The 26,043-nt window shown below is 37.4% G+C and overlaps 1 protein-coding gene across 1 annotated transcript in view; it reads right to left on the reverse strand.

Moving 5' to 3' along the window:
* LOC112194600 overlaps window positions 1-26,043 on the reverse strand; it is a gene marked incomplete at its 5' end in the record, with an annotated part of 149,107 nt that overhangs the window by 99,269 nt on the left and 23,795 nt on the right. Inside the window, 3 exon segments of the mRNA XM_040516133.1 lie at window positions 11,560-12,040; window positions 12,042-12,302; window positions 12,438-12,799. Of these exon segments, the coding sequence (XP_040372067.1) occupies window positions 11,560-12,040; window positions 12,042-12,302; window positions 12,438-12,799 (1,104 nt within the window).

Genomic DNA, 26,043 nt, shown 5'->3' on the forward strand with positions numbered 1-26,043 from the left:
TTTCAGTTGAGGAATAAAAGAAAAAGATGTTTCAGCTGGAAAAATAAATAAGAGAAAGATGTTTCAGCTTGGAAATTAAAGGAATTGCCCCATTATGAGAGGAGTTAAGGCCATAAAGAAGACGTTTCAGTTGGGAAAGCCAACCAATGCTCCCCTATAAATAGGCAACGTCCAGAACTGAATTTGCATCACTTCCCAGCCAAGATCACTTCCCAGCCAAGATCACTTCCCAGCTAAGATAATTCATTGCCTATCACTTCCCAGCCAAGATCACTTCCCAGCTAAGATAATTCATTGCCTATCACTTCCTAGCCAAAAACTTTTCCAAGACTCTGCCCAATTCACTTCTTAAACTTTCATCACCTACAAGACCGTGACACCATCCATCCATCAATCTACAAAGCTCTTAGGCGCTGAGTCAAGGACGCTCCACCACCATAGCAGAGACGAGTTCATCACCGTGTTGCTAAGCCGCTGAGGAAAGCTTCAAAGTGTAACTATGACTCTACTTACAATTTTTATTTCGGTTTTGTGTGTTTCGATTTGCGAGTTGTGTAATTGGAGACATGAAATTTTCAGAATATTTTTATTAATATTTTTGAGATTTTCAGTTTATTATTGAGTTAATTTCGAGAATTCTTTTATGATGCATGTTACAATATTGTGCCCTTTTATGTGTTTAGGTAATTTTCAGAGTTAGGTTCATAAGTTTGCATGCTAGAATAACGGTGAGAGTTCTTGTGTGTTTTCTTAATTTGCCAAGAGTAATTGTTATTTGTTAAGGCGCTGAGTTAAACAAGTAGCAATTAGTTCTAAAAAGTGGTAAAAACTATGTTCAATGGTTAAATGATTCTGGAAATTACGTGTTAAATTCTATGTTTAATGGTTAATTTGCACGTGTGAGTTGATTCGAGGGTTAGGTAATACTACTAGTTAAGAGAATTACGCTGAGTGTTTTCGAAAATTAGTAGTATTAGGCTTGGTAAGGACTTTTCCGATCCAATCCTACATTAGAACGAATCAGATAAATGGATTGATCCGCTGAGGCTTTTCATTTGAGCTCTTATCTAGGCATTTAAGATGGGCACATTTTTGTAGCATGTTGAAATGGATTTTCTGTTTTTACACTTAGTAATTTCCGAGTGGTATTGGTCTAGGTTAGGGAAGTCGATCATTGTATATAGTTTTATTTGTTTTGTTTTTATTTTAAGTAGATTAGGAACCAAATTTCAAAACCCCCCATTTTATTCTTTTATTTGTTAATTGACCTTTTTGTGTAGGTGTACCCTACAATCCCCGGACTGAACGATCCCTGCTTATCCTATACTGACAACTACATTTTGCAGGGTTAAATTGTGAGGCTATTTCAGCAGCCATCAAATCCTTATCCAACAGGGACTCCTTGTCACACTAGGATTCCTTATCTGAGTAGAATTGGGTTTCCCTGTCCAAGTAGAACTTCTAATTTCCGCGACTTAAGAGTTTGAATCCAAGTCAGCTTCTGATTCCTACTCCAACTAGGATTCCTTTTCCTGGTCAAACTGGGAGAACTTCCATTTCTTCATTTCTTCTCATTTCTGCGCCTCTTGTGCCTTCCTTAGCCATTTTCGGACTTTGAGACTCCATTTTACCTGAAAAAGACTAACTAAGTTAAATTGATCAAGATAAATGGAATAACTTAGCAAAATATAGGGTTTAAACATTATAAACGTCGCATTTTATGCTCCTATCAAATTCCCCCACACTTAGCTTTTGCTAGTCCCTTAGCAAAATCAACATAACAAACCAAAAAGACTAAGACACAAAACAAAGAAACTAACGAAAATACTAAGTAGAGAAAACGAAAAACAAAGACTCAAGACTCAAAAACGTTGACACACAAATGACTTCTACGCCCTTTAACATATTGTCTCAGAAATCTCATACTTTCAAGTCACCAAGATTAGCACGTAACCAAGCATCACATCTTCAAGATATTCAAGAGCTAATTACAAAATATAATCCACATATAAGCATGTAAGACTTGGGATTAAACAATGGTGATGGGTGTAGCTCAACATATTTCAAACAAGTCATGATTCAAACCTCACATGGATATATCACTCTTTGATGCGCCTGAAAGCAAGCGCATAATTTAACCCTAAAATGTCATTAGTAGTACGTAATAAATAGGGATCGTTCTATTCCGGGGATTGAGGGTACACCTGTCATTGTCAAACAAACAAACAATTAAAATGAAAACAAAGTATAATATTCACAAAGATATTCACAAGTATAAACATTATTTACGAAAAGGGGGGAGATTTGGATTTTGGGTTTTGAAAATAAATTAAGTAAACAAAAGAATTAAAATGCAAAAACATAAATACAAAGATGGAATGAGAGAACAAAGATCAAAATCGAAACATATGATTAAAATTGACTCAAACCCTAATATTGTTCATCTAAGTCATGAGAAAGGAGTTGATCATGTGAAACATTCGAAAGCAAATGAATTCCCATTTTTTACTTTTCAATGCTAATTAACCTAAGCGAAAGCACCTAGATTAATCCTATCAAACATGCAATCAAACCCTAGAAAGCTAGTCAATCATGTCATGTTTAACGCATTACACATAGGGAAAGGCTATCAACCCAAGTGTACAACTTAGTATGGAAAAGTCCACCTAATTGCAATCCTCGTTAATTAAATTCGATCTTTGTACAAAACCTTTACTACTTTGATTCAAGTTTACACAAAACGAAAAGTCGATTTCATGTTCTTAAACCTAGCACCAATTATATCGAAACCCTAAGTGTTTGCAACCACATAAGATTAAAATACAAAAGTTATCTATAACGCAAATTTAATTAAACAAACCCACATAAGCAACTCTCGAATCACAATAATATGAAGCTGAAAATTCTCAATTAATCATAAAAATTCCAGAAATTAATATTTGTTCAAACACATATGTCAACTAGTTCATAACCAACGAAATTCAAAGCAAAGGTTACAAAGGAGAATCGGATTACACCGTGAGATGGGGATGGTGATGAACGATTGATGTGGTGGTCTCTTGAATCTCGAAAGCAAGCTTCAAGGTTGGAGATGGATGATGGATGCTCACGGCTATGCTTCTTCTCCCTTGGCCTTGCTTGAACTCGTGGAGATGACTAGAGGATGGAGAAACTCACGGCTATGCTAAGAAGATTTTCTGATTTTTTTCTAAAGTGTAAATTGTATGGGGGAGAGGAACCTTTTGACGTTGAGAAAGGGGGAGTTTTATATAGGAGCATGGCTAGGGTTCACAAAGCAATCAGAATTTTCCACATAGCTTCAACCAATGATAATTCGCCAAGTAAGCTTGTGATGTGGTCCAACCAATCATAGAATGCCAAGTAAGCCTTGTGATGTGTTCCAACCAATCATAATTCTCTAAAATACCTCCCTAATATTTAATTGCCGAATTTCCTTGAAATTATTCTGATTTTCTTCATGAATTTCGGCCAACATTCCTTTAGGGAATTTAGGGATGAATCTAGACGCCTTTTTAGCTTTTCCTTGGTGCACACATATTTTCCTTCCATAAATATCTCCCTTGAATCTCTCTTGGCGTCATCTCCTTGATTATTTCTGATTTTCACGTTGGCAATCACACCAAATTATTCCTCCAACAATATTTCTTTCCATAAAAGTCTCCCAAGAAAATCTCTCCTTGAAATCCTCAATCAATCATCTTCATTTCCCACGTTGTCACCTTGTTTTTCCTTAAGTATTACACGGCAAATTTAATCCCCAAGGAAAATATATTTTCCTTTTTTAAAAAAAAACTCTTCCTTGATTCTCTCCTTGCCATGTCATCTTCATGAAGCTTCTTTTTCCATTTATGAACTCAATTCAGCTTATTTATTCCAAAGACCTGAAAATAGAAGATTTCTAAAATAAGAGATGGAAACTTTCCTAAACTAAAATGGAAACTTTCTAAAAATGGAAAATAGAAACTACAAAACGGAAACTTTCTACAATTAGGAACTTTCCCAATCAAAGAATGGAAACTTTCCTAAACAGAGTTTTATTAAGGAAATAACGCAGAAAATATAGGGAAATAACAGTTAAAACGTCGCATTAAAATGCTCCTATCAGATTCCCCCACACTTAGCTTTTGCTAGTCCCTTAGCAAAATCACACAAAGACTCAACTAAGACTCAACGAAAATTTAAAGACTCTACACAAACAATGACTCTATTGCCCTTCAACTTTTTGTCTCAGAAATCTCTTACTTTCACAACATCAAGATTAGCACTCCACCAAGAATCAATGTTTAGGCATTCGAGAGTTAATTAAAACACATAATTTACATATACACAAGTAGGACTTGGTTGGAACAATGGTGATGGTTTCTGTTAAGCATGCTTCAAACAAGTATGATTCAAATCCTCACAAGGTGTATCCACTCTTTCTTCTCTCAGAATTCAAGGCAATGCTTAAAAGCTTATAATCACTCAATTATATGTGAGAGAAAATATTTTGAGGCAATCAAATAGCTCACATATATAAGAAATGAAAAGCACTTTGTGAATATAATAATTTTTTTTTTCAAAAGATCTCATGAAAGATATCAACTACTTGCACAGATGGACCCAAGCCATAGGTTCAACTCTTGTAACTCATCTCCACATCAAAGGCTGTCCCATCTTAAGGATCAAGAAGGTCTTCTCAAAGGTTGTAATGGGGCTAAGGCTCAAGGTTTTAAGAAATGAAAGATAAGGATTTTAACAAAGTGTCCTAAAAACCTAGCAGAGCTCATGTAAATGTAGAGACTTCTAAAAATCCACCAAGGCATATAAAACGTCATAATCCCATAGAAGTAAAGGGCCATATGTCTTCATGTTGGGCCCTAACTTCACTCTAAACTTCCTTTGAACTCTAGTGAATTGGACAAAGGCCAAATTTTTCATTAGTGGGCCTTCAATTCAAAACAATCTCCAAACTCACCAAGTATGGGGGACTAAAATCCATAGATATATTTTTCTTTTTCTTTTCAAGCCGTACACATTTTTCTTTTTTTTTTCATTTCTTTTTTTCACGGCTTTCACATATTTTTCTCTGTATGGACAAGTCTACCCCCACACTTGAACTTTCACCTCTTCTCAATCTTCATTCTCAATGCCAAATCCTTAAGTAATGTCCCAAAAGATAGCTCCACTAAGTTTTTAGAACAAAGGGTAGGAGTGTAGCTATACTAAGGTTCAGGGTTAAGGATTTTAAGGGTGATGAAAGAAAAAGCTTAACGTAGGCTCAAAGGGTTTAAACTAGGGGAGTCCCACGACAGGCACAAATAGGGACACAAGTTTATTTGGCAATGGTGATAATTCCTAGGGTGCCTCTATCCTTTCCAGAATCAGGGCCATGTATTGATAAAATATCTCAACAAGTCAAGAGTGAATTCTAGCATTCTCTAGTCCATCAAACTTAATCTATGGCAAGTAATCAATCAAATGAAAGAATAATGAGATCATCAAAACATCGCCAAGAAATTAAGAATATAATCTTTTTAATTATCACTCCAAGAAAAAGGGACATGGCTCAAATATCTCACATGGGCTTTTATGAAACAAAACTCATCTTAACATGCTCATATTCTGTACCAAGGTTACGAAATCCATATCCACTACACATGCATATATTTTTCATATATCTCAATTAACCAAAGAATACCATTTAAAATCATCTCAATATTGTGATCCTCTTTTAGCCATAATTTCAGAGATATACAATCATCCTAGACAGTTGAAAGGCATCCTATGACTCAAAAATAAAAACAAAACAAATGAAAACAATTTTTTTTTTTTTTTGACATTTTTTCGATTTTTTTTTGTATTTTTTTTGACATTTTTAATTTTTTTTTTTGTATTTTTAAATATATATGACTCAAAATAAAAGACAAAAATATAAATCCCTTCCCCCACACTTAAATATTGCATTGTCCTCAATGTAATCAATCATAAGCATGCAATGAAACAATTAAGCATATAGGAATGGAATTTACGAAAAGACTACAAAAATAAAGGAGAAAATTGAAAAGCAACAGAAATAGGGAAAGAGAAAGCAAATCTGTGTTATTGACTCCTTCACAGCTGCTTCTGAATTGGGTTGCCTCCCAAGCAGCGCTTGAGTTTAACGTCTTTCAGCCAGACGGTACCTCCATTAAATAAAGTTAGTGACTATAATTAACAAAGAAATACAAAAAAAAAATATATATATATAAACAAGTATAACAAGTTAGTGAATTACAAACTACATGTAATATTAACAAGTTAAGTACACAAGTTAACAAGTCAGTACATAAGACACAAGTTAAGTACACAAGTGAGTAAAAAAAAAAAAAAACACGAAAAATATTTACACAAGTGTTTTTTTTCTTTTCTTTCTTTGTACGAAAATACTTACAAATATTTACATTCTTTCCTTTCCTTTACAATTATTTTCAACACTTAGGTACGGGAACAGGGAGTCTCGATGTGCAATGGGACTGAAACAGCTACCCTTTTCAAGACTATGTTTAATCCAATATACCTTAGTGAATCACAATATTTTCGTTTGTTATATATATCATTGATATCAAATTAAATTCCAAGCGGTAAATCAAGAGGACGTGCGGCCTAAGTATAGTCGTCTAGACACCAAGTCTCTCCTACATCCTTTGGGCAACCTTACTGAAATGGCCAGGTAGGGGAGGGCGACCACGAGAGGTAGAATCCATTTTGGCATGAGCTACTCCCACATTGTGGTTTAGGCCCATTTGTAAGCACTTCTGGATTCAAGAACCTGTCATGAGCGTTGTCTCCTTCCTAGACACCATCCCACTTAGGCTATACTTACTTGGATGAAAAAGATCCTAAGTGTGAAGACAGTTCAATGAATGTTAATAAAGGCCGCCCTCAACCTTAAGGGACCTGGACTAGGTACCAATAAGGGGTTTAGGCCAATATTAATAAACACGACTTCACCTATTCCTTCTTTAATTTACAACTCACAATTAAAATTCGTATTCAATAATATAAATAACAACCTAAGTAATTAATTAACTAATTAACTAACAAATTATGAACAATTAACAAGTAAATTATTATTTTTTTTTTCGAACACAACATATAAACAAAACAAATATTCACATATTTAACAAGTGATTTTTCAATCCCCGGCAACGGCGCCAAAAATTGATGCAGCTGAAAGCAAGCGCATAATTTAACCCTAAAATGTCATTAGTAGTACGTAATAAATAGGGATCGTTCTATTCCGGGGATTGAGGGTACACCTGTCATTGTCAAACAAACAAACAATTAAAATGAAAACAAAGTATAATATTCACAAAGATATTCACAAGTATAAACATTATTTACGAAAAGGGGGGAGATTTGGATTTTGGGTTTTGAAAATAAATTAAGTAAACAAAAGAATTAAAATGCAAAAACATAAATACAAAGATGGAATGAGAGAACAAAGATCAAAATCGAAACATATGATTAAAATTGACTCAAACCCTAATATTGTTCATCTAAGTCATGAGAAAGGAGTTGATCATGTGAAACATTCGAAAGCAAATGAATTCCCATTTTTTACTTTTCAATGCTAATTAACCTAAGCGAAAGCACCTAGATTAATCCTATCAAACATGCAATCAAACCCTAGAAAGCTAGTCAATCATGTCATGTTTAACGCATTACACATAGGGAAAGGCTATCAACCCAAGTGTACAACTTAGTATGGAAAAGTCCACCTAATTGCAATCCTCGTTAATTAAATTCGATCTTTGTACAAAACCTTTACTACTTTGATTCAAGTTTACACAAAACGAAAAGTCGATTTCATGTTCTTAAACCTAGCACCAATTATATCGAAACCCTAAGTGTTTGCAACCACATAAGATTAAAATACAAAAGTTATCTATAACGCAAATTTAATTAAACAAACCCACATAAGCAACTCTCGAATCACAATAATATGAAGCTGAAAATTCTCAATTAATCATAAAAATTCCAGAAATTAATATTTGTTCAAACACATATGTCAACTAGTTCATAACCAACGAAATTCAAAGCAAAGGTTACAAAGGAGAATCGGATTACACCGTGAGATGGGGATGGTGATGAACGATTGATGTGGTGGTCTCTTGAATCTCGAAAGCAAGCTTCAAGGTTGGAGATGGATGATGGATGCTCACGGCTATGCTTCTTCTCCCTTGGCCTTGCTTGAACTCGTGGAGATGACTAGAGGATGGAGAAACTCACGGCTATGCTAAGAAGATTTTCTGATTTTTTTCTAAAGTGTAAATTGTATGGGGGAGAGGAACCTTTTGACGTTGAGAAAGGGGGAGTTTTATATAGGAGCATGGCTAGGGTTCACAAAGCAATCAGAATTTTCCACATAGCTTCAACCAATGATAATTCGCCAAGTAAGCTTGTGATGTGGTCCAACCAATCATAGAATGCCAAGTAAGCCTTGTGATGTGTTCCAACCAATCATAATTCTCTAAAATACCTCCCTAATATTTAATTGCCGAATTTCCTTGAAATTATTCTGATTTTCTTCATGAATTTCGGCCAACATTCCTTTAGGGAATTTAGGGATGAATCTAGACGCCTTTTTAGCTTTTCCTTGGTGCACACATATTTTCCTTCCATAAATATCTCCCTTGAATCTCTCTTGGCGTCATCTCCTTGATTATTTCTGATTTTCACGTTGGCAATCACACCAAATTATTCCTCCAACAATATTTCTTTCCATAAAAGTCTCCCAAGAAAATCTCTCCTTGAAATCCTCAATCAATCATCTTCATTTCCCACGTTGTCACCTTGTTTTTCCTTAAGTATTACACGGCAAATTTAATCCCCAAGGAAAATATATTTTCCTTTTTTAAAAAAAAACTCTTCCTTGATTCTCTCCTTGCCATGTCATCTTCATGAAGCTTCTTTTTCCATTTATGAACTCAATTCAGCTTATTTATTCCAAAGACCTGAAAATAGAAGATTTCTAAAATAAGAGATGGAAACTTTCCTAAACTAAAATGGAAACTTTCTAAAAATGGAAAATAGAAACTACAAAACGGAAACTTTCTACAATTAGGAACTTTCCCAATCAAAGAATGGAAACTTTCCTAAACAGAGTTTTATTAAGGAAATAACGCAGAAAATATAGGGAAATAACAGTTAAAACGTCGCATTAAAATGCTCCTATCACTCTTTCTTCTCTCAGATTCAAGGCTCATGCTTAAAAGCTTATCACTCAAGTATATGTGAAAGATTAACAAGTATATCACATATGTAGGAAACGAAAGCACATATATATTATTCTTTTAAAGATCTCATGAAAGATATCAACTACTTGCACAGATGAACCCAAGCCATATGTTCAACAGTTATAACTCATCTCCACAGATCAAAGGCTGTCCCATCTTAAGGATCAAAGAGGTCTTACAATTTAAGGTTGTAATGGGGCCAAGGCTTAAGGTTAAAAGAAACGAAGGGATAGGAAAATCACAAAGTATCCTAAAAACCTAGTAGAGCACTTGTTGATGTAGAGAGACTACTTTCCTCGAAATCCACCATGTATAGCAAAACGTCATGTATCCTCCAAGGCTTATAAAAGGGCCAAGTGTCATCATGTTGGGCCCAAACTTCATTCCAACCTTCTTTTGAACAAGTGTGAATTGGACAAAGACCAAATTCTTCAACAATGGGCCTTCACTTTAAAACAACTCCAAATCCACTAAGTATAGGGGACTAAAATCCATAGACATAAAACAATAGCAAACATTTTTTTCTTTATTGCCGAAATTTCTTTCTTTTTTTCCTTTTACGATTTCAATATTTTTTTTTCTTTTTCGGCAATACATACAATATTTCTCTTATGGACAAGTCTACCCCCACACTTGAACTTCTTCATGTCTTCAAAATTCATCATTTACGCCAAAACTCCATGCAAAGTCTCAAAAATATGCTCCACTAAGTTTTTAGAACAAAGGGTATGGATATAACTATACTAAGGTTAAGGGTTAAGGAATTTTGAGGGTGATGAAAGAAAAGGCTTAATGTAGGCTCAAAATGGTTAAACTAGGGGAGTCCCACGACGGGCACAATTAGGGACACAGGCTATATTTGGCTATGGTGGTATAATCCTAAGTAAGTACCTTTATCCTTTCCAGAATCAGGGCCATATATTGATCATAAATGTCTCAACAAGCATAACAGTGAATTCTAGCATTCTCTAGTCCATCAAACTTAATCTATGGCAAGTAATCAATCAAGATGAAAGAATAATGAGATCAACAATATCATCGCCAAGAAAATAAGAGTATTTTCATTTTTCCATTTAATCACTCAACAAAGAAAGGGCACATGGCTCAAATTCTCACAAGGGTTATCATGAATCATAACTTATCTTCCATATGTTCATATTCTGTACCAAAGTTACGCATGCACCATATCTACTACACATTCATATGCTTTTCATACATCATAATTAACCAAAGAATATCATCAAACATTTTCTCAATCTTGTGATCCTCTTTTAGCCTTAATTTCAGAGATATAAGCTCATCCTAGACAGTTAAAAGGGCGTCCTAAGACTTAATCACACAACAACACAAAAACTAACATATAAATGACGCAGCAAGCAAGACAAAAACGTGTTGGACTTAGGGTTATTTCCCTTCTCCTTTCGGTAACTCCTTTGGAACATGACCAGGTGAAGAGAGGAACGATTTTGGCGGAGCTCAGCTCACTTGATTGACAGGGGACGAGACCCTTTGTCAGCACTTCTCATATCCAAACTAGACCCTAGACATCACATCCCATTGGATGCGCCTACGATGAAGAAGATGTTTACCCAAAAATCATTTTGACTCTAACAATAAACAAACAAACAAAACACATAAGTATAAAAACCGAAACATATAACACAAAACCTAAAACAAAGTTAACGCAAATTTTTTTATTTTCTGATTTTTCCGATTTTTTATTTTGTTTTCTTTTTATAACCACACAACTAGCTAAGTGAAACGTTATACCCTTCCCCCACACTTAAATCATGCATTGTCCTCAATGTATAAACAAGTATAAAGCATACAAAACATCAAACAAGCATGGCATAAGAGTTAACGCAAAGAAACCTAAAACAAAGACAAAGTTCTCGAAAATAAAAGAGAAGGGAAGAGTTCAAGAATGCAAATCTGCGTTGATGGCTCCTCCACAGCTACGGATGAAATGGGTTGCCTCCCATGCAGCGCTTAATGTTTAAAGTCTTTCAGCCTAGACTTGCACCTTCATTTATTCTTCTGGTTTTGGCGCCTCCTGGAGGGGTACATCCTCCACATTATGCTCCACAAACGCCTCATAGTAAGGCTTAAGACGATGTCCATTCACCTTGAATTCTGCTCCAGTTATATGACTCTTTATCTGTATAGCACCATGAGGAAAGACATTAGTAACAATAAAAGGACCAACCCATCTAGAACGTAACTTACCAGGAAAAAGTCTCAATCTAGAATGAAATAAAAGAACTTTTTGACCAATTACAAAGGTCTTTCCACGAATCATCTTATCATGAAAAGCCTTTGTCTTTTCCTTGTAGATCCGTGCACTATCATAGGCATCATTCCGAATTTCCTCAAGCTCATTGAGTTGCAATTTCCTATGAAGTCCAGCTCCATCCAAGTCCATATTGAACGTCTTGATTGCCCACCAAGCTCTATGCTCCAACTCCACAGGTAAGTGACACGGTTTCCCATACACCAAACGAAATGGAGACATCCCAATTGGCGTCTTGAAAGCCGTCCTATATGCCCAAAGAGCATCCTCCAAACGTTGGCTCCAATCCTTCCTTGAAGGACCCACGGTTTTCTCAAGTATCCTCTTGATCTCCCTATTTGAAACTTCTGCTTGTCCACTTGTTTGAGGATGATAAGGCGTTGAAACCTTATGAGTCACATGATACTTCCTAAGCAAAGCTTCAATGGTCTTGTTGCAAAAGTGAGAACCTCCATCACTAATGAGTGCTAGGCATGCCAAACCTACTAAAAATATTAGACTTTATAAACTCTGCAACAACCTTAGAATCATTAGTCCTGGTGGCTTTCGCTTCCACCCACTTAGAAACATAATCAACAGCCAAGAGAATATAAAGGAAACCATTAGATGAAGGAAAAGGACCCATGAAATCTATACCCCAAACGTCAAAGATTTCGACTATTATAACAGGAGTTAAAGGCATTTGATCTCTAGGTCCTAAATTACCAGTTCTTTGGCACCTATCACATGTCATACAAAAATTATATGCATCTTTAAATATAGTAGGCCAATAAAAACCACATTCCAACACCTTCCTAGCAGTTCTATCCGAGCCAAAGTGACCACCACATTGTTTAGAATGACAAAACTCAAGTATAGCTTTTTGTTCATTATTAGGCACACATCTCCTTATCAATTTATCAGAACAATATTTCCACAAGTAAGGATCATCCCAAACATATTGTCTAGCTAAAAACTTAAGTCTATCACGTTGAGCACTTAGCATATTACTAGGGAACGTTTTGGACACCAAATAATTAACAATATCTGCGTACCAAGGCTCACTTACCTGAATTCCGAAGAGTTGTTCATCCGGAAACATCTCCACTAAGGGTATGGCGTCCTCTTCACTCACTAGCCTACTCAAGTGATCTGCCAGAACGTTGTCAGAGCCCTTTTTATCCTTGATCTCAACGTCAAACTCTTGAAGCAAGAGTATCCAACGAATTAGCCTAGGTTTTGCCTCCTTCTTTGACATCAGGTACCTCAGAGCTGCATGATCAGAATAAATAATAACTTTAGTACCCAACAAATAAGATCGAAATTTCTCTAAGGCAAAAACAACAGCTAGAAGTTCTTTTTCAGTTGTAGAGTAATTGAGTTGAGCATCATTAAGGGTCCTAGAAGCATAGTAGATGGCGTGGGGCTTCTTGTCCCTTCTTTGGCCTAGCACGGCCCCAATGGCATAATCTGAGGCGTCACACATGATCTCAAAGGGTAGAGACCAATCTGGGGGAAGCATAATTGGTGCAGACGTTAGAAGCTCCTTCAAAGTGTTGAATGCCATCTTGCACTCCTCATCAAACTCAAATGCCACCTCCTTTTGAAGTAGACGACATAGGGGCCTAGAAATCTTGGAGAAGTCCTTGATAAAGCGCCTGTAGAAACCTGCATGTCCAAGAAAAGAACGGACCTCCCTCACACTTGTGGGGTATGGTAAGTATCTAACAAGATCTACTTTAGCTTTATCTACTTCAATTCCACGTTTAGAGATAATATGCCCTAAAACTATTCCCTGTTTAACCATAAAGTGACATTTTTCCCAATTTAAAACAAGGTTAGTTTCTTCACAACGTACAAGTATCAATTCTAAGTTACTTAAGCAATTTTCGAAATCTTTACCAAAGACAGAAAAGTCATCCATAAAAACCTCAATAATTTTCTCAATAAAGTCAGAAAAGATACTTACCATGCACCTTTGAAACGTACCTGGGGCGTTGCATAGTCCGAATGGCATTCTTCTGTAGGCAAACGTACCAAAAGGACAAGTGAAGGTCGTTTTCTCTTGATCCTCATGAGCAATGGCGATCTGATTGTAACCAGAATATCCATCCAAGAAGCAATAGAACTCATGACCTGCTAACCTCTCAAGCATCTGATCAATGAATGGCAAGGGGAAGTGATCCTTCCTAGTAGTGGCGTTGAGCTTCCTATAGTCTATGCAAACTCGATGTCCAGTCACAGTTCTCTGAGGCACTAACTCATTCTCTGCATTCTTCACAACAGTTATCCCAGACTTCTTTGGCACAACCTGAACTGGTGAAACCCACTTAGAGTCTGAAATAGGGTATATGACGCCACAATCAAGGAGCTTGATGACTTCTTTCTTCACAACTTCCTTCATGGGTGGATTCAATCGTCTTTGAGCCTCCCTAGTTGGCTTAGCTCCCTCCTCAAGCAAAATCCTGTGGACACAAGTGGTAGGGCTAATTCCCTTAATGTCTGCTAAAGTCCAACCAATTGCAGTCTTGTGCCTCCTAAGCATCTCCACAAGCTTGTCCTCTTGAGTAGACGTCAATGATGAAGATATAATTACTGGTAACGTCTCTTTATCTCCCAAATAAACATACTTCAAATGATCTGGCAATGGCTTTAACTCTAGGGTAGGTGCCTGAATCACTGAAGGTAAAGGTTTATTAGTAGAGACGGAAAGTGAAAAAGAAGGACTTGACTTACCTACATAGGACGTTGCCTCAAGAGAAGCAACGTTTTCTAGGTGAATGGATTCATAAGAATCCGTGAGCTCTTCCTTAGGTATGGTGGCGCCATTCTCAAGAATGCCAACGCCACTTGCAATGGTTGAAGCCATGGTATCATCCTCCATAATCTCCATGAATTTCTGCGCAAGTTCATCAAGTATATCAATAGAAAAACATGATTGAAAATCACTTAGGGGATACCTCATAGCTTCGAAAATGTTGAAGCCAACAACTTCTCCATCGAATTCCATTGACAAGGTGCCAGAATACACATCAATTTTAGTCCTAGCCGTCCTCATGAAGGGACGACCTAGCAAAAGTGGCGTTGACTTTGGAGAAGGCTCCTCCATCTCTAGGACGTAAAAATCAGCTGGGAAGATTAGCTCACCCACCTGCACAAGTACATCCTCAACTAACCCCTTAGGGTATGCATTAGATCGATCTGCCAACTGAATGATAACATTATCATGTTTAAGTTCACCTAGTCCTAGAGATGCATAAATACAATATGGCATAACATTTATAGAAGCACCTAAGTCTAGCATGGCATTTTCGAATCTAGTGGTTCCAATAACACAAGGGATAGAAAAACTCCCTGGATCCTTACACTTTTCAGGCATTTTGCGTTGAAGCACAGCTGAGACATTCTCACTTACCTTCACCACTTCTTTCTCACGGTTCTGTCTCCTTGTGGTGCAAAGTTCCTTCAAAAATTTGGCATACTTAGGAATTTGCTTAATGGCCTCAAGGAGAGGAATGTTGATTTGCACTTCTCTTAAAAGTTTCCAAGATGGCCTTTTCGGCTTCATCCTTCTTGGACTTAGCATATCTGCTTAGGAAAGGCAAAGGAGAAGAAGATGGATTAGTAATAACCGAATTGAAAGAGTTAGAAACTTGTCCTTTAGGTTTCGGTTCTGCAGTAGGAGGTGTCACATGAGCCTTAGACGTTGCAGGGTCATCCTCCTCCTCTAAAATGGACGTTGAGATCTTTTTGGGAGGCGTTGGAGGATCTACAAGGGTCTTACCACTCCTTGTAGTGACGACTTTGGCTTGCTCAAAGTGAGGATTTGGGATGGTACCACTTGGTAGCTTACCTTGCTCATGAAACTTACCCATAAACTCCACAACTTGACTCATTTGCTTCTTCATCTCATTCACATCCGTAGATATAGCATTGATTTGATTCCCATGATGAGTTTGACCTGCAATTAAAGCTTGAGTAGACTTGGTTAGAGTTCGGATTAATTCATCATTCGAAGAAGAAGAAGAAGCATTTGAATTAAAATTTGAATTGAAAGGAGTAGGGTTAGGAGGTTGAGGCTTTTGATAAAAGCCTTGAGGACGTGGTTGGAAGCCTTGAGGTGCACTTTGAACGTTGTCATTGTCCTTCCAACGAAAATTGGGGTGATCCCTCCATCCAGGATTGTAAGTATTCGAGTAAGGATCATTCCTAGGACGTTGGTACCCTTGTTGGAAACCTATGGCGTTAACACCTTCCTGTCCTCCACTTTCCATGAGTTGAGGGCATTGATCAGACACATGCCCTTGCATTGAGCAAACTCCACACACCATAACTTGTCCATGCGCTCCCTGAGACACAAGAGAAGTAAGTTTGTTAATTTTATCCTCCAATTGAGCTAAAGTACTTACCTCATGGACCCTTTCACGTGTGGTGGTGGATTTGGGCCTAGAGCTTCCATATTGTTGTTGATTCAAGGCCCTATTCTCAATTAGAACCATTCCAGCCGCAGGTTCCTTGTCAACAAACGATCCACCAGAAGCTGCATCTAGCATGTCTCTTTCCAAGTTGGTGAGCCCATCATAAAAACAAGTGAGCAAGGTCTCATCCTTCATGCCATGTTGAGGGCATTGAGTGGTGAGAGACTTGAACCTTTCATAGTAATCTGCATAGGACTCATCTTGCCCTTGTTGGATACCACTTATCTTTTTCCTTAACATGATGATGCGAGATGTAGGAAAATACTTTTCAAGAAACGCCTTCATCATGTCTGCCCAAGATGCAATGCGTCCACTAGGCAACTCATAGAGCCACTGCTTTGCCTTGTCAGCCAACGAAAATGGGAAGGCCTTCAACTTCAAAATTTGCTCATCCGCTCCTTGAGGTTTCATGCTAGTGCATATGAATTGAAACTCCATTAAGTGGTTGTTGGGGTCTTCCATAGAGAGTCCATGGAATGTAGGAAGACGATGAAGCAATCCAGACTTCAACTCAAAATCAGCTGTTAACCCCTCAGCTGCAGCAGGGTAGGTTATGCAAGTAGGGACGCCACCAGGTGGGATGACGGATGTAGAAAGTTGCCTGATGGTGAGAGCCATTGGTGGTGGTGGTGGTGGTGCGACTAAGAGTGCACGAGGTGATGGAGGTGGCGTTTGGTGTGGTGATGGATTAATTGAAGTGTCAGAAGCTTCTGATCCTCCCTCTACTCTATTCCCTTCACTATCTAATTGAAGCTCACGAAATTGAAGTGGAGTGGTAACTTGGATGTCAAAGAGATCCGAGTTTTTCTTAAGCTTTTCAATTCGTGCTTGAATGACGTGGAGGGGCGTTTTGGTGTACTTGGGTGGTTCAGACGATCCAGACATTCATTGATCTGTAGTAGAACAAAAGAATAATGTTAGTAAGGTATACACATGACGTGGACCAAGGTACACACATTAAAATGTCACATATATACAAGTATACACATGGTCAACGAAAATTATAGTGGTTAGTTACAATCTTCTACAACTTTCGAATTAATCAATTTCAATAAGAGTTTTGCAAGTCAAGGTTTGGACGTGCGGCCCAGAGATTCTAATGTTAATACAAGTCTCCCCCCCTTTATCTTTTGGTAACTCTTTTGGCACAGAGCCAGGTAGTAGAGGAACGATTTTGGCGGAGCTACTCCCACATAGTGGTTTTGGCCCTCTTGTAAGCACTTCTCGTATCCAATCAACCTAGACACCCTGTGTTACTAAGGTGCGCCGCAGAGATAAAAGGAGTTGCTTGACAAGTATTAATAAAAGAACTCTCACCTATTCCGTTATGACTCACATCCTTCTTACCAAAACCAATTCTTTCGAAACTTGTCTAAGTGTATGACTTCAATAAGACATAATGAACCATTGTTTTGGACGTGCGGCCCAAGTCCTTGCCTCTACACATATTTCTTCTCAAATCCTTTGGGCAACCTTACTGAAATGGCCAGTGCGGGGGAGGACGAACACGAGAGGTAGAAACCATTTTGGCACAAGCTACTCCCACATAGTGGTTTAGGCTCGTTTGATTGCACTTCTGGATTCAAAACCCATCATGGACGTTGTCCCCTTCCTAGTCACCATTTCACATAGGCTATACTTACTTAGATAAGAAAAGGCCTAAGTGTAAGACATTTTGCAAGTGTTAATAAAAGCCGCCCTCAACCTTAAGAGACCTGAATCAGGTGCTAATAAGGGGTTAAGGCTAGTATCAACAAACGAGACTTCACCTATTCCATAATAGTTCAAAATCCCTTACCAAAATCATACCTTAGTGGCGTTTTCATCACATGAAGACTTTTCAATCCCCGGCAACGGCGCCAAAAATTGATACGTGCAAAAGCAATCGCCAATTTAAACCCTGAAAAATGTAGTTGTTAGTATAGAATAAGCAGGGATCGTTCAAGCCGGGGATTGAGGGTGCTTGATAGGAGCATTTTAATGCGACGTTTTACTTGTTTTTCCCTACATTTTCTGCGTTATTTCCTTAATAAAACCCTGTTTAGGAAAGTTTCCATTCTTTGATTGGGAAAGTTCCTATTTGTAGAAAGTTTCTATTTTTGTAGTTTCTATTTATCATTTTGAGTAAGTTTCCATTTTCAGTAGTTTCTATTTTTCATTTTTAGAAAGTTTCCCATTTTCAGTTTAGGAAAGTTGCCATTTTTCATTTTTGGAAAGTTTCTATTTTTCTTACTAGTTTCTATTTTCAGGACCTCCGAGCTAGAAAGTGGAAATGAACTCACAAATGGAAAGAGGAGCTTGCGATCACCAAGGGAAACAAAGATGAAGAACAATGAGCCACAGAAATGAGCAGAAATGAAGAAAAGAAGTTTTCCTGGTCCAACCAGGAAACCCTGCGGAAAGGAGGAAAGCCCACCAATGAAGTTTCCAACGTTACTATGAAAAAGAAATGGAAAAATAAAGTGTTGTGACGTTGGAAGATGACATGGCATAGATGTGACGCATGGAGGCCCAAAAACTCTCAAGACTTGTTGGATTTTCGGCTAATTGGATAAAAGCCCACAAAAGCCCATGGAACTAGGGTTTGTGACGCAAACCCTAGCCCTAAAGATATGTTTGCCGTGAAATTGCATGAGAGAAACAAGGAAGAGGCGTCCAAAAATCAGAAAATAAAGAAGATTTTCTATGGAGATTTTCTAGGGCTATTTTTATGGAAAGAAAATCTACTTGAAGAAACCCTAGAAGACCTAGCCGTCCAAGCCAAGAGGAAATCAAGGAATTGCCGTGCAAAATAAAGAAGAAACCCTAGAGAATTCGGCAAAGATTTTATCTAGAGAGTTTTAAGGAAAGAAAATATGTGTGGAGACCAAGAAAAGCTCAAAAGAAGTCTAGATACATTCCTATATTCCCTAAAGAGTTTTGGCCGAAATAAAAGAGAAAAATCAGAATATTATCAAGGGAATTTCGGCAAGAATTATTTAGGGAATTAAATGGAATTTTGTGATTGGTTGCACCACCTCATAAGGCTTATGTGGCAAGCAAGCATTGGAGGAAATTATGTGGAGTTATATCATTGTGCCGTGAGATTACTAGGGTTACAAGGCTTGGAGAACAAAGGAAGCCGTCCCCTATATATTCATCTCTTCTTTCAACGTCAAAGGGTCCGAAAATTCCACACTTTTGCGTTTATACTTTGAGAAAAAAATCAGAAACTCTCTCTAGCCTAGCCGTGTTCATCTCCATCCTCTAGGGCAACCACGAAGTGCAAGCAAGGCCAAGGAAGAAGAAGACAAGCCGTGCACACCATCCACCCTCCACCTTGAAGATTGCTTTCGAAATTCAAGAGACCACATCATCACTTCATTCATCTCATCTTCATCACGGTGTAATCCGATTCTCCTTGTACCTTTGCTTTGTATTTTCGTTGGTTTTGCCTTAGTTGACACATATGTATGAACAAGTATTGTTTTCTGAAATTTTATGATGAATTGTTAATTTTCAGATTCATATATTGCGATTTATGGTTGCTTTTGTGTGAGTGTTTGATTAAATTTGCATGATAGAAATCTTTTGTATGATTATCTTGAATGGTTCGAAACATTTAGGGTTTTTATGTGAATGTTGCTACGAATTTGAGAACATGAATCAACTTTTTGGTTTTGTGTTCTTGAATCGATAAGTAGTAAAGGTTTTGTACAAAAACCGAATTTAATCAAAGAAGATTGCAATTAGGTGGACTTTTTCATACTAAGTTGCACATTTGAGTTGATAGCCTTTCTAGGTGTTTATTGCGTTAAACATGACATGATTGACTAGCTTTCTAGGGCTTGATTGCATGTTTGATAGAATTAATCTAGGTGCTTTCACTTAGGTAAATTAGCATTGAAAGTAAAATATGGGAAATTGTTTGCTTTTGAACGTTTCACATGATCAACTCCTCTTGCATGACTATGATGAACAATGATGAACTTGAATTAATTTTAATCATGAGTTTCGACTTTGATCTTTGTTCTTGCATTCCATTTGTATTTTTATGTTTTTGCATTTTAATTATTTAGGTAACTTAGATTTTATTTTCGGAAATTAAAACCAAAAACTCCCCCCTTTTCGTAAATATGTCTATATTTTGTAAATATTATACTTTGTTTTAATTTTAATTGTTTAATTGTTTGACAATGACAGGTGTACCCTCAATCCCCGGAATAGAACGATCCCTATTTACTTTATACTACTAATGACATTTCAGGGTTAAATTGGTCGCTCGATAAAAGCGACATCAATTTTTGAAGGGATTTATATTTTTAGTCTTTTATTTTGAGTCATATATATTGAAAAATACAAAAAAAAAATTGAAAAATGTCAAAAATTTAAAAATTTTCGTTGCTTTTGTTTTTGTTTTGAGTCTTAGGATGCCCTTTCAACTGTCTAGGATGATTCTATATCTCTAAAATCATGACTAAAAGAGGATCACAAGATTGAGATGATTTTTAAACATGGTATTCTTTGGTTAATTGAGATATATGAAAAATGTGTGCCTTGTAGTGGATATGGATTCGAAAACTTTGGTACAGAATATGAGCATGTTAGGATGAGTTTTGATTCATATAAGCCCATGTGAGATAATTGAGCCATGTCCCTTTTTCTTGGAGTGAAATGAAAAATATATTCTTATTTTCTTGGCGATATTTTGATGATCTCTAGAAAATAGCTATTGATGAGCTGTAAAAAGCTCTGGAAACTAGACATCCGTAGCTTTCCAACCATATAAAGATCATAATTTTCTGAGCTCTGAGCGATTTTTGACACTCCGTTGAAGTTGACTGATCTGCACAGGCAGATTTCCGAATCTGTAATGGATTTGACTTTTAATGCACAAGTTGAGTCCAATTCGGTTTTCCTTCACATCACATGCCTCTCACATGCCTTCCACGCCTATTCTGAAGTAAAAACGTCAAGAACTCCCTAGAACCTTCAAGAATCTCACGGCAATTCAATCCTTACTCAACAAGAAGTCCAAATTCCACATTGCTTTGTAATCCGAATTCCTTGTTGCTCTCTCTTCCATGTGCACGGCATATGATCTTCTTGAGACTTCTAGACACTTCATGAACGTTCTATAGCTCTCCTAGTATGAGTAGAACTCCATATGCAAGTAGGTTTCCTAGTTGAATACAAACTTCTTTTCTGCGATTCTTCTACACTCTTCCGGAACCTTCTTGAGTAATCCTTATCCAACAGGGACTCCTTGTCACACTAGGATTCCTTATCTGAGTAGAATTGGGTTTCCCTGTCCAAGTAGAACTTCTAATTTCCGCGACTTAAGAGTTTGAATCCAAGTCAGCTTCTGATTCCTACTCCAACTAGGATTCCTTTTCCTGGTCAAACTGGGAGAACTTCCATTTCTTCATTTCTTCTCATTTCTGCGCCTCTTGTGCCTTCCTTAGCCATTTTCGGACTTTGAGACTCCATTTTACCTGAAAAAGACTAACTAAGTTAAATTGATCAAGATAAATGGAATAACTTAGCAAAATATAGGGTTTAAACATTATAAACGTCGCATTTTATGCTCCTATCACATGACTATGATGAACAATGATGAACTTGAATCAATTTTAATCATGAGTTTCGACTTTGATCTTTGTTCTTGCATCCCATTTATATTTTTATGTTTTTTGCATTTTAATTATTTTCTTAACTTAGTTTAATTTTCGAAAACCAAAATCAAAAATATTCCCCCCTTTTTCGTAAATATGTCTATATTTTGTAAATAATATACTTTGTTTTAATTTTAATTGTTTAATTGTTTGACAATGACAGGTGTACCCTCAATCCCCGGAATAGAACGATCCCTATTTACTTTATACTACTAATGACATTTCAGGGTTAAATTGGTCGCTTCCCAAAAGCGACATCAATTTTTGGCGCCGTTGCCGGGGATTGAAAAATCATTTGTCACTTTGTGAATAATATGTGTTTTGTTTATATTGTGACCGAAAAAAAAAAAAAAAAAAAAAATTTTACTTGTTAATTATTTGTAATTGTCGAAATTTAGTTAATTAAGTACTTAGGTTGTTATTTATATTGTTAAATACGAATTTTTATTGTGAGTTGTAAATTAAAGAAGGAATAGGTGAAGTCGTGTTTATTAATATTGGCCTAAACCCCTTATTGGTACCTAGTTCAGGTCCCTTAAGGTTGAGGGAGGCCTTTATTAACATTCATTGAACTGTCTTCACACTTAGGATCTTTTTCATCCAAGTAAGTATAGCCTATGTGGGATGGTGTCTAGGAAAGGGGACAACGCTCATGACTGGTTCTTGAATTCAGAAGTGCGTGCAAATGGGCCTAAACCACAATGTGGGAGTAGCTCATGCCAAAATGGATTCTACCTTTCGTGGTCGCCCTCCCCTACCTGGCCATTTCAGTAAGGTTGCCCAAAGGATGTAGGAGGGACTTGGTGTCTAGACGACTATACTTGGGCCGCACGTCCTCTTGATTTACCGCTTGGAATTGAATTTGAAATCAATGATATATATAACAAATGAAAATATTGTGATTCACTAAGGTATATTGGATTAAACATAGTCTTGAAAAGGGTAGCTGTTTTAGTCCCATTGCACATCGAGACTCTCTGTTCCCGTACCTAAGTGTTGAAAATAATTGTAAAGAAAAGGAAGAAAAACAAATATTTGTAAGTATTTTCGTAAAAAAAAAAAAACAAAAAAAAAAAAAAAAAAGAAAGAAGAAAAAAAAATGTGTGACGTTTGTTTGTTCTTGTTTGAAAGTTTTGTGTAAAATGTGTCTAATCTTAAAGAAAAGAATTAATTGTAAATATTGTTAAATTCTTGATTGTTATAAGTGTGTAAAATCGTATGAGTAGATAAGGGCCCTTTTTGTTAATATTGGCCTTAACCCTTCATTAGTACCTTTCTAAGGTCTTATGAGGTTGTGGGCGGCTTTTATTAACATTTGGAGAACTGTCTAACACATGAGTTCTTTCCAAGCTGAGTAAGGGGCATATAGGTGGTGTCTTAGGTTGAGACCCTGGGTGATGGGTTCAAATTGGATCTCAGAGATACTATAGACTGTGCGTAAACCACAATGTGGGAGTAGCCAATAGGGGCCTAAACCTCAATGAGGGAGTAGCCTCCGTAGTGTCACCAAAATGAGTCCTCCCTCTCACTTACCTCTTAATCTGGCCATCTAGCCTTCTGAAACAAAGGAAAGCGACTTATGTCTAAGCGACTATCCCTAGATCGTATCTCACCAATAGTAGTGGTTTCTATTGGGCTCGACTTACAACTTGTAATCAATTGAGATATTAACTTTATTTTGTAAAGATAATAAGATACTTGAACATAACCTCCACTTGTAAATTGTGTTGTTTTGTACATTTTATACTTGTATAAACTTCTTACGTGGTTTATTTGTGAAAAGATTGGGGATAGTTTGTAATCTATACTTCTCTTTATACTCGTATAAATCATAAATAGTAAAGTCGTGAATAGTAACTTGTGAATAGTGACTCGTGAATAGTAAAGTTGATGTGTAAATCACTAATTTGTAATTAACTCACTTTATACTTTGCTAACTTCTTTGAATTTTGATGATGTTCAGGATTCCTATGAATGACCGAGCCTTTTAGACCCTCTACACTAAAGGAAATTGAAGCAAGGCTCGCTCGTTTGAAGGGTCCTTCACTCCTTGAGTACACAAGCCCTTCCCCTTCAACATACAAAGAGTACACATTTAACGAGCAAGGGAAGAGGACCTACTGTTCTGAGGATTCTACATCACCTACACCAAGTCCATCTCCTCCTTCACGTTCACCTTCACCTGTGGTTTCGTCCAACTCTACACCACCCTCACCACCACCTGAAGAAGTCGAAGAAGAGAGAATGGCATCTATTAGGGAACTCTCCACCGCAACTGTTGAAGGAGGACCCCCTACAGGCATAGTATACCCTGCCCCTGCAGCTGGAAGACAGGCAGAGTTCGAGCTTAAGAGTGGATTGTTGCACAAGCTCCCTATCTTCCATGGACTTAATATGGAGGATGCTAATAAGCACGTACGAGAATTCCAATCTGTTTGTGCAAACATGCAACCACAAGGAGCAGATGAGAACCTTCTTAAGATGAGAGCATTTCCATTCTCTCTAGCTGATAGAGCAAAGGATTGGCTATATGAACTTCCTGCAGGACGTATCACATCATGGGAAACAATGAGAAAGGCCTTCTTGGAGAAATACTTCCCAGCTTCAAAGGTCATCACACTTAGGAAGAAGCTTAGTGGAATAGAGCAAGCCCATGATGAGTCCTATGCTGCCTACTATGAGAGGTTCAACTCCCTACTTGCACAGTGTCCTCAACATCAGATGAAGGATGAGACCCTACTTACATGTTTCTACAAAGGACTCTTACCCTTGGAAAGGCAAATGTTGGATGCTGCAGCTGGTGGAGCTTTTGTGGATAAGTCACCTACGGTTGGGAGGGAACTTATAGCTAATCGTGCCCTAAACTCCCAACAGTATGAGGGTGTGAGACAACCCACTCGTAGGGTAAATGAGGTGAGCACTAGTCCTGCCATTGCGGATCAATTGAGCAAACTCACCCTTCTTGTGAACAAGGTGGCGACTACTCAAGGCCATGGAGGACCCTCTGCTTGTGGGGTATGCTTTACTCAAGGACATCCTACGGATCAATGTCCTCAACTGAGTGAGAATGGTGGTTGGGAGTCTGTGAATGCTATAGGAGGCTATCAAGGGAACCAAGGGGGTCCCCCACGTCCAAGTTATGATCCATATTCGAATACCTATAACCCTGGATGGAGGGACCACCCCAACTTCAAGTGGACCAACAATGAAAATGTTCAGAACCCTCTTGGTGGCAATTTCCAACGTCCTCAAGGACCTCCCTATCAAAGACCTTACATGCCTCCTCAACACAACGTAGGGAATTCCAATTCTCACTATGATAAGACGATAGAGGCATTGACTAATTCCACTCAGGCATTGACTAGTGCCACACAGACTTTGCTTCAAGGACAACAGACCAATGCCAAGGACATTGCAGAGCTCAAGAAGCAAATGGGACAAGTGGTGGACTTCATGACCAAGTTTCATGAGAGTGGTAAGCTTCCGAGCAACACAATTCCAAACCCAAAGGGAGGCTTTGAAGGTTCCACCAACTGAGGAGAAGAGGAAACCACGTCTAGGCTGAGAAGACGTTAAAACCAAGCGCTACTTGGGAGGCAACCCATGCAAATCAGATTTGCTTTCTTTATCCTTTTCTTTTATTTTTCGTTTTTGCTTTTTGAATTTAGTATTATTTTCGTAAATTTCATCCCTATATGCTTAAGTGTTTCATTGCATGCTTTTAATTGATTACATTGAGGACAATGCAATATTTAAGTGTGGGGGAAGGGATTTACACTTTTGTTTTGAGTCATATATGGAAAAATACAGAAAAATTGAAAAATGTCAAAAATTTAAAAATTTTCGTTGCTTTTGTTTTTGTTTTTGAGTCTTAGGATGCCCTTTCAACTGTCTAGGATGATTCTATATCTCTGAAATCATGACTAAAAGAGGATCACAAAATTGAGATGACTTTAAAATGGTATTCTTTGGTTAATTGAGATACATGAAAAATTTGTGCCTTGTAGTGGATATGGATTTCGAAACTTTGGTACAGAATATGAGCATGTTAAGATGAGTTTTGATTCATACAAACCCATGTGAGATAATTGAGCCATGTCCCTTTTTCTTGGAGTGATAAATGAAACATATATTCTTATTTTCTTGGCGATGTTTTGATGATCTCATTATTCTTTCATTTGATTGACTGCTTGCCATAGATTAAGTTTGATGGACTAGAGAATGCTAGAATTCACTCTTGTGCTTGTTGAGACGTTTGTCAATACATGGCCCTGATTCTGGAAGGGATAGAGGCATCCTAGGAATTACCACCATTGCCATATAAACTTGTGTCCCCATTTGTGCCCGTCGTGGGACTCCCC

Source organism: Rosa chinensis, chromosome 3, assembly GCF_002994745.2.
Source record: "Rosa chinensis cultivar Old Blush chromosome 3, RchiOBHm-V2, whole genome shotgun sequence".
Taxonomy (NCBI): domain Eukaryota; kingdom Viridiplantae; phylum Streptophyta; class Magnoliopsida; order Rosales; family Rosaceae; genus Rosa; species Rosa chinensis.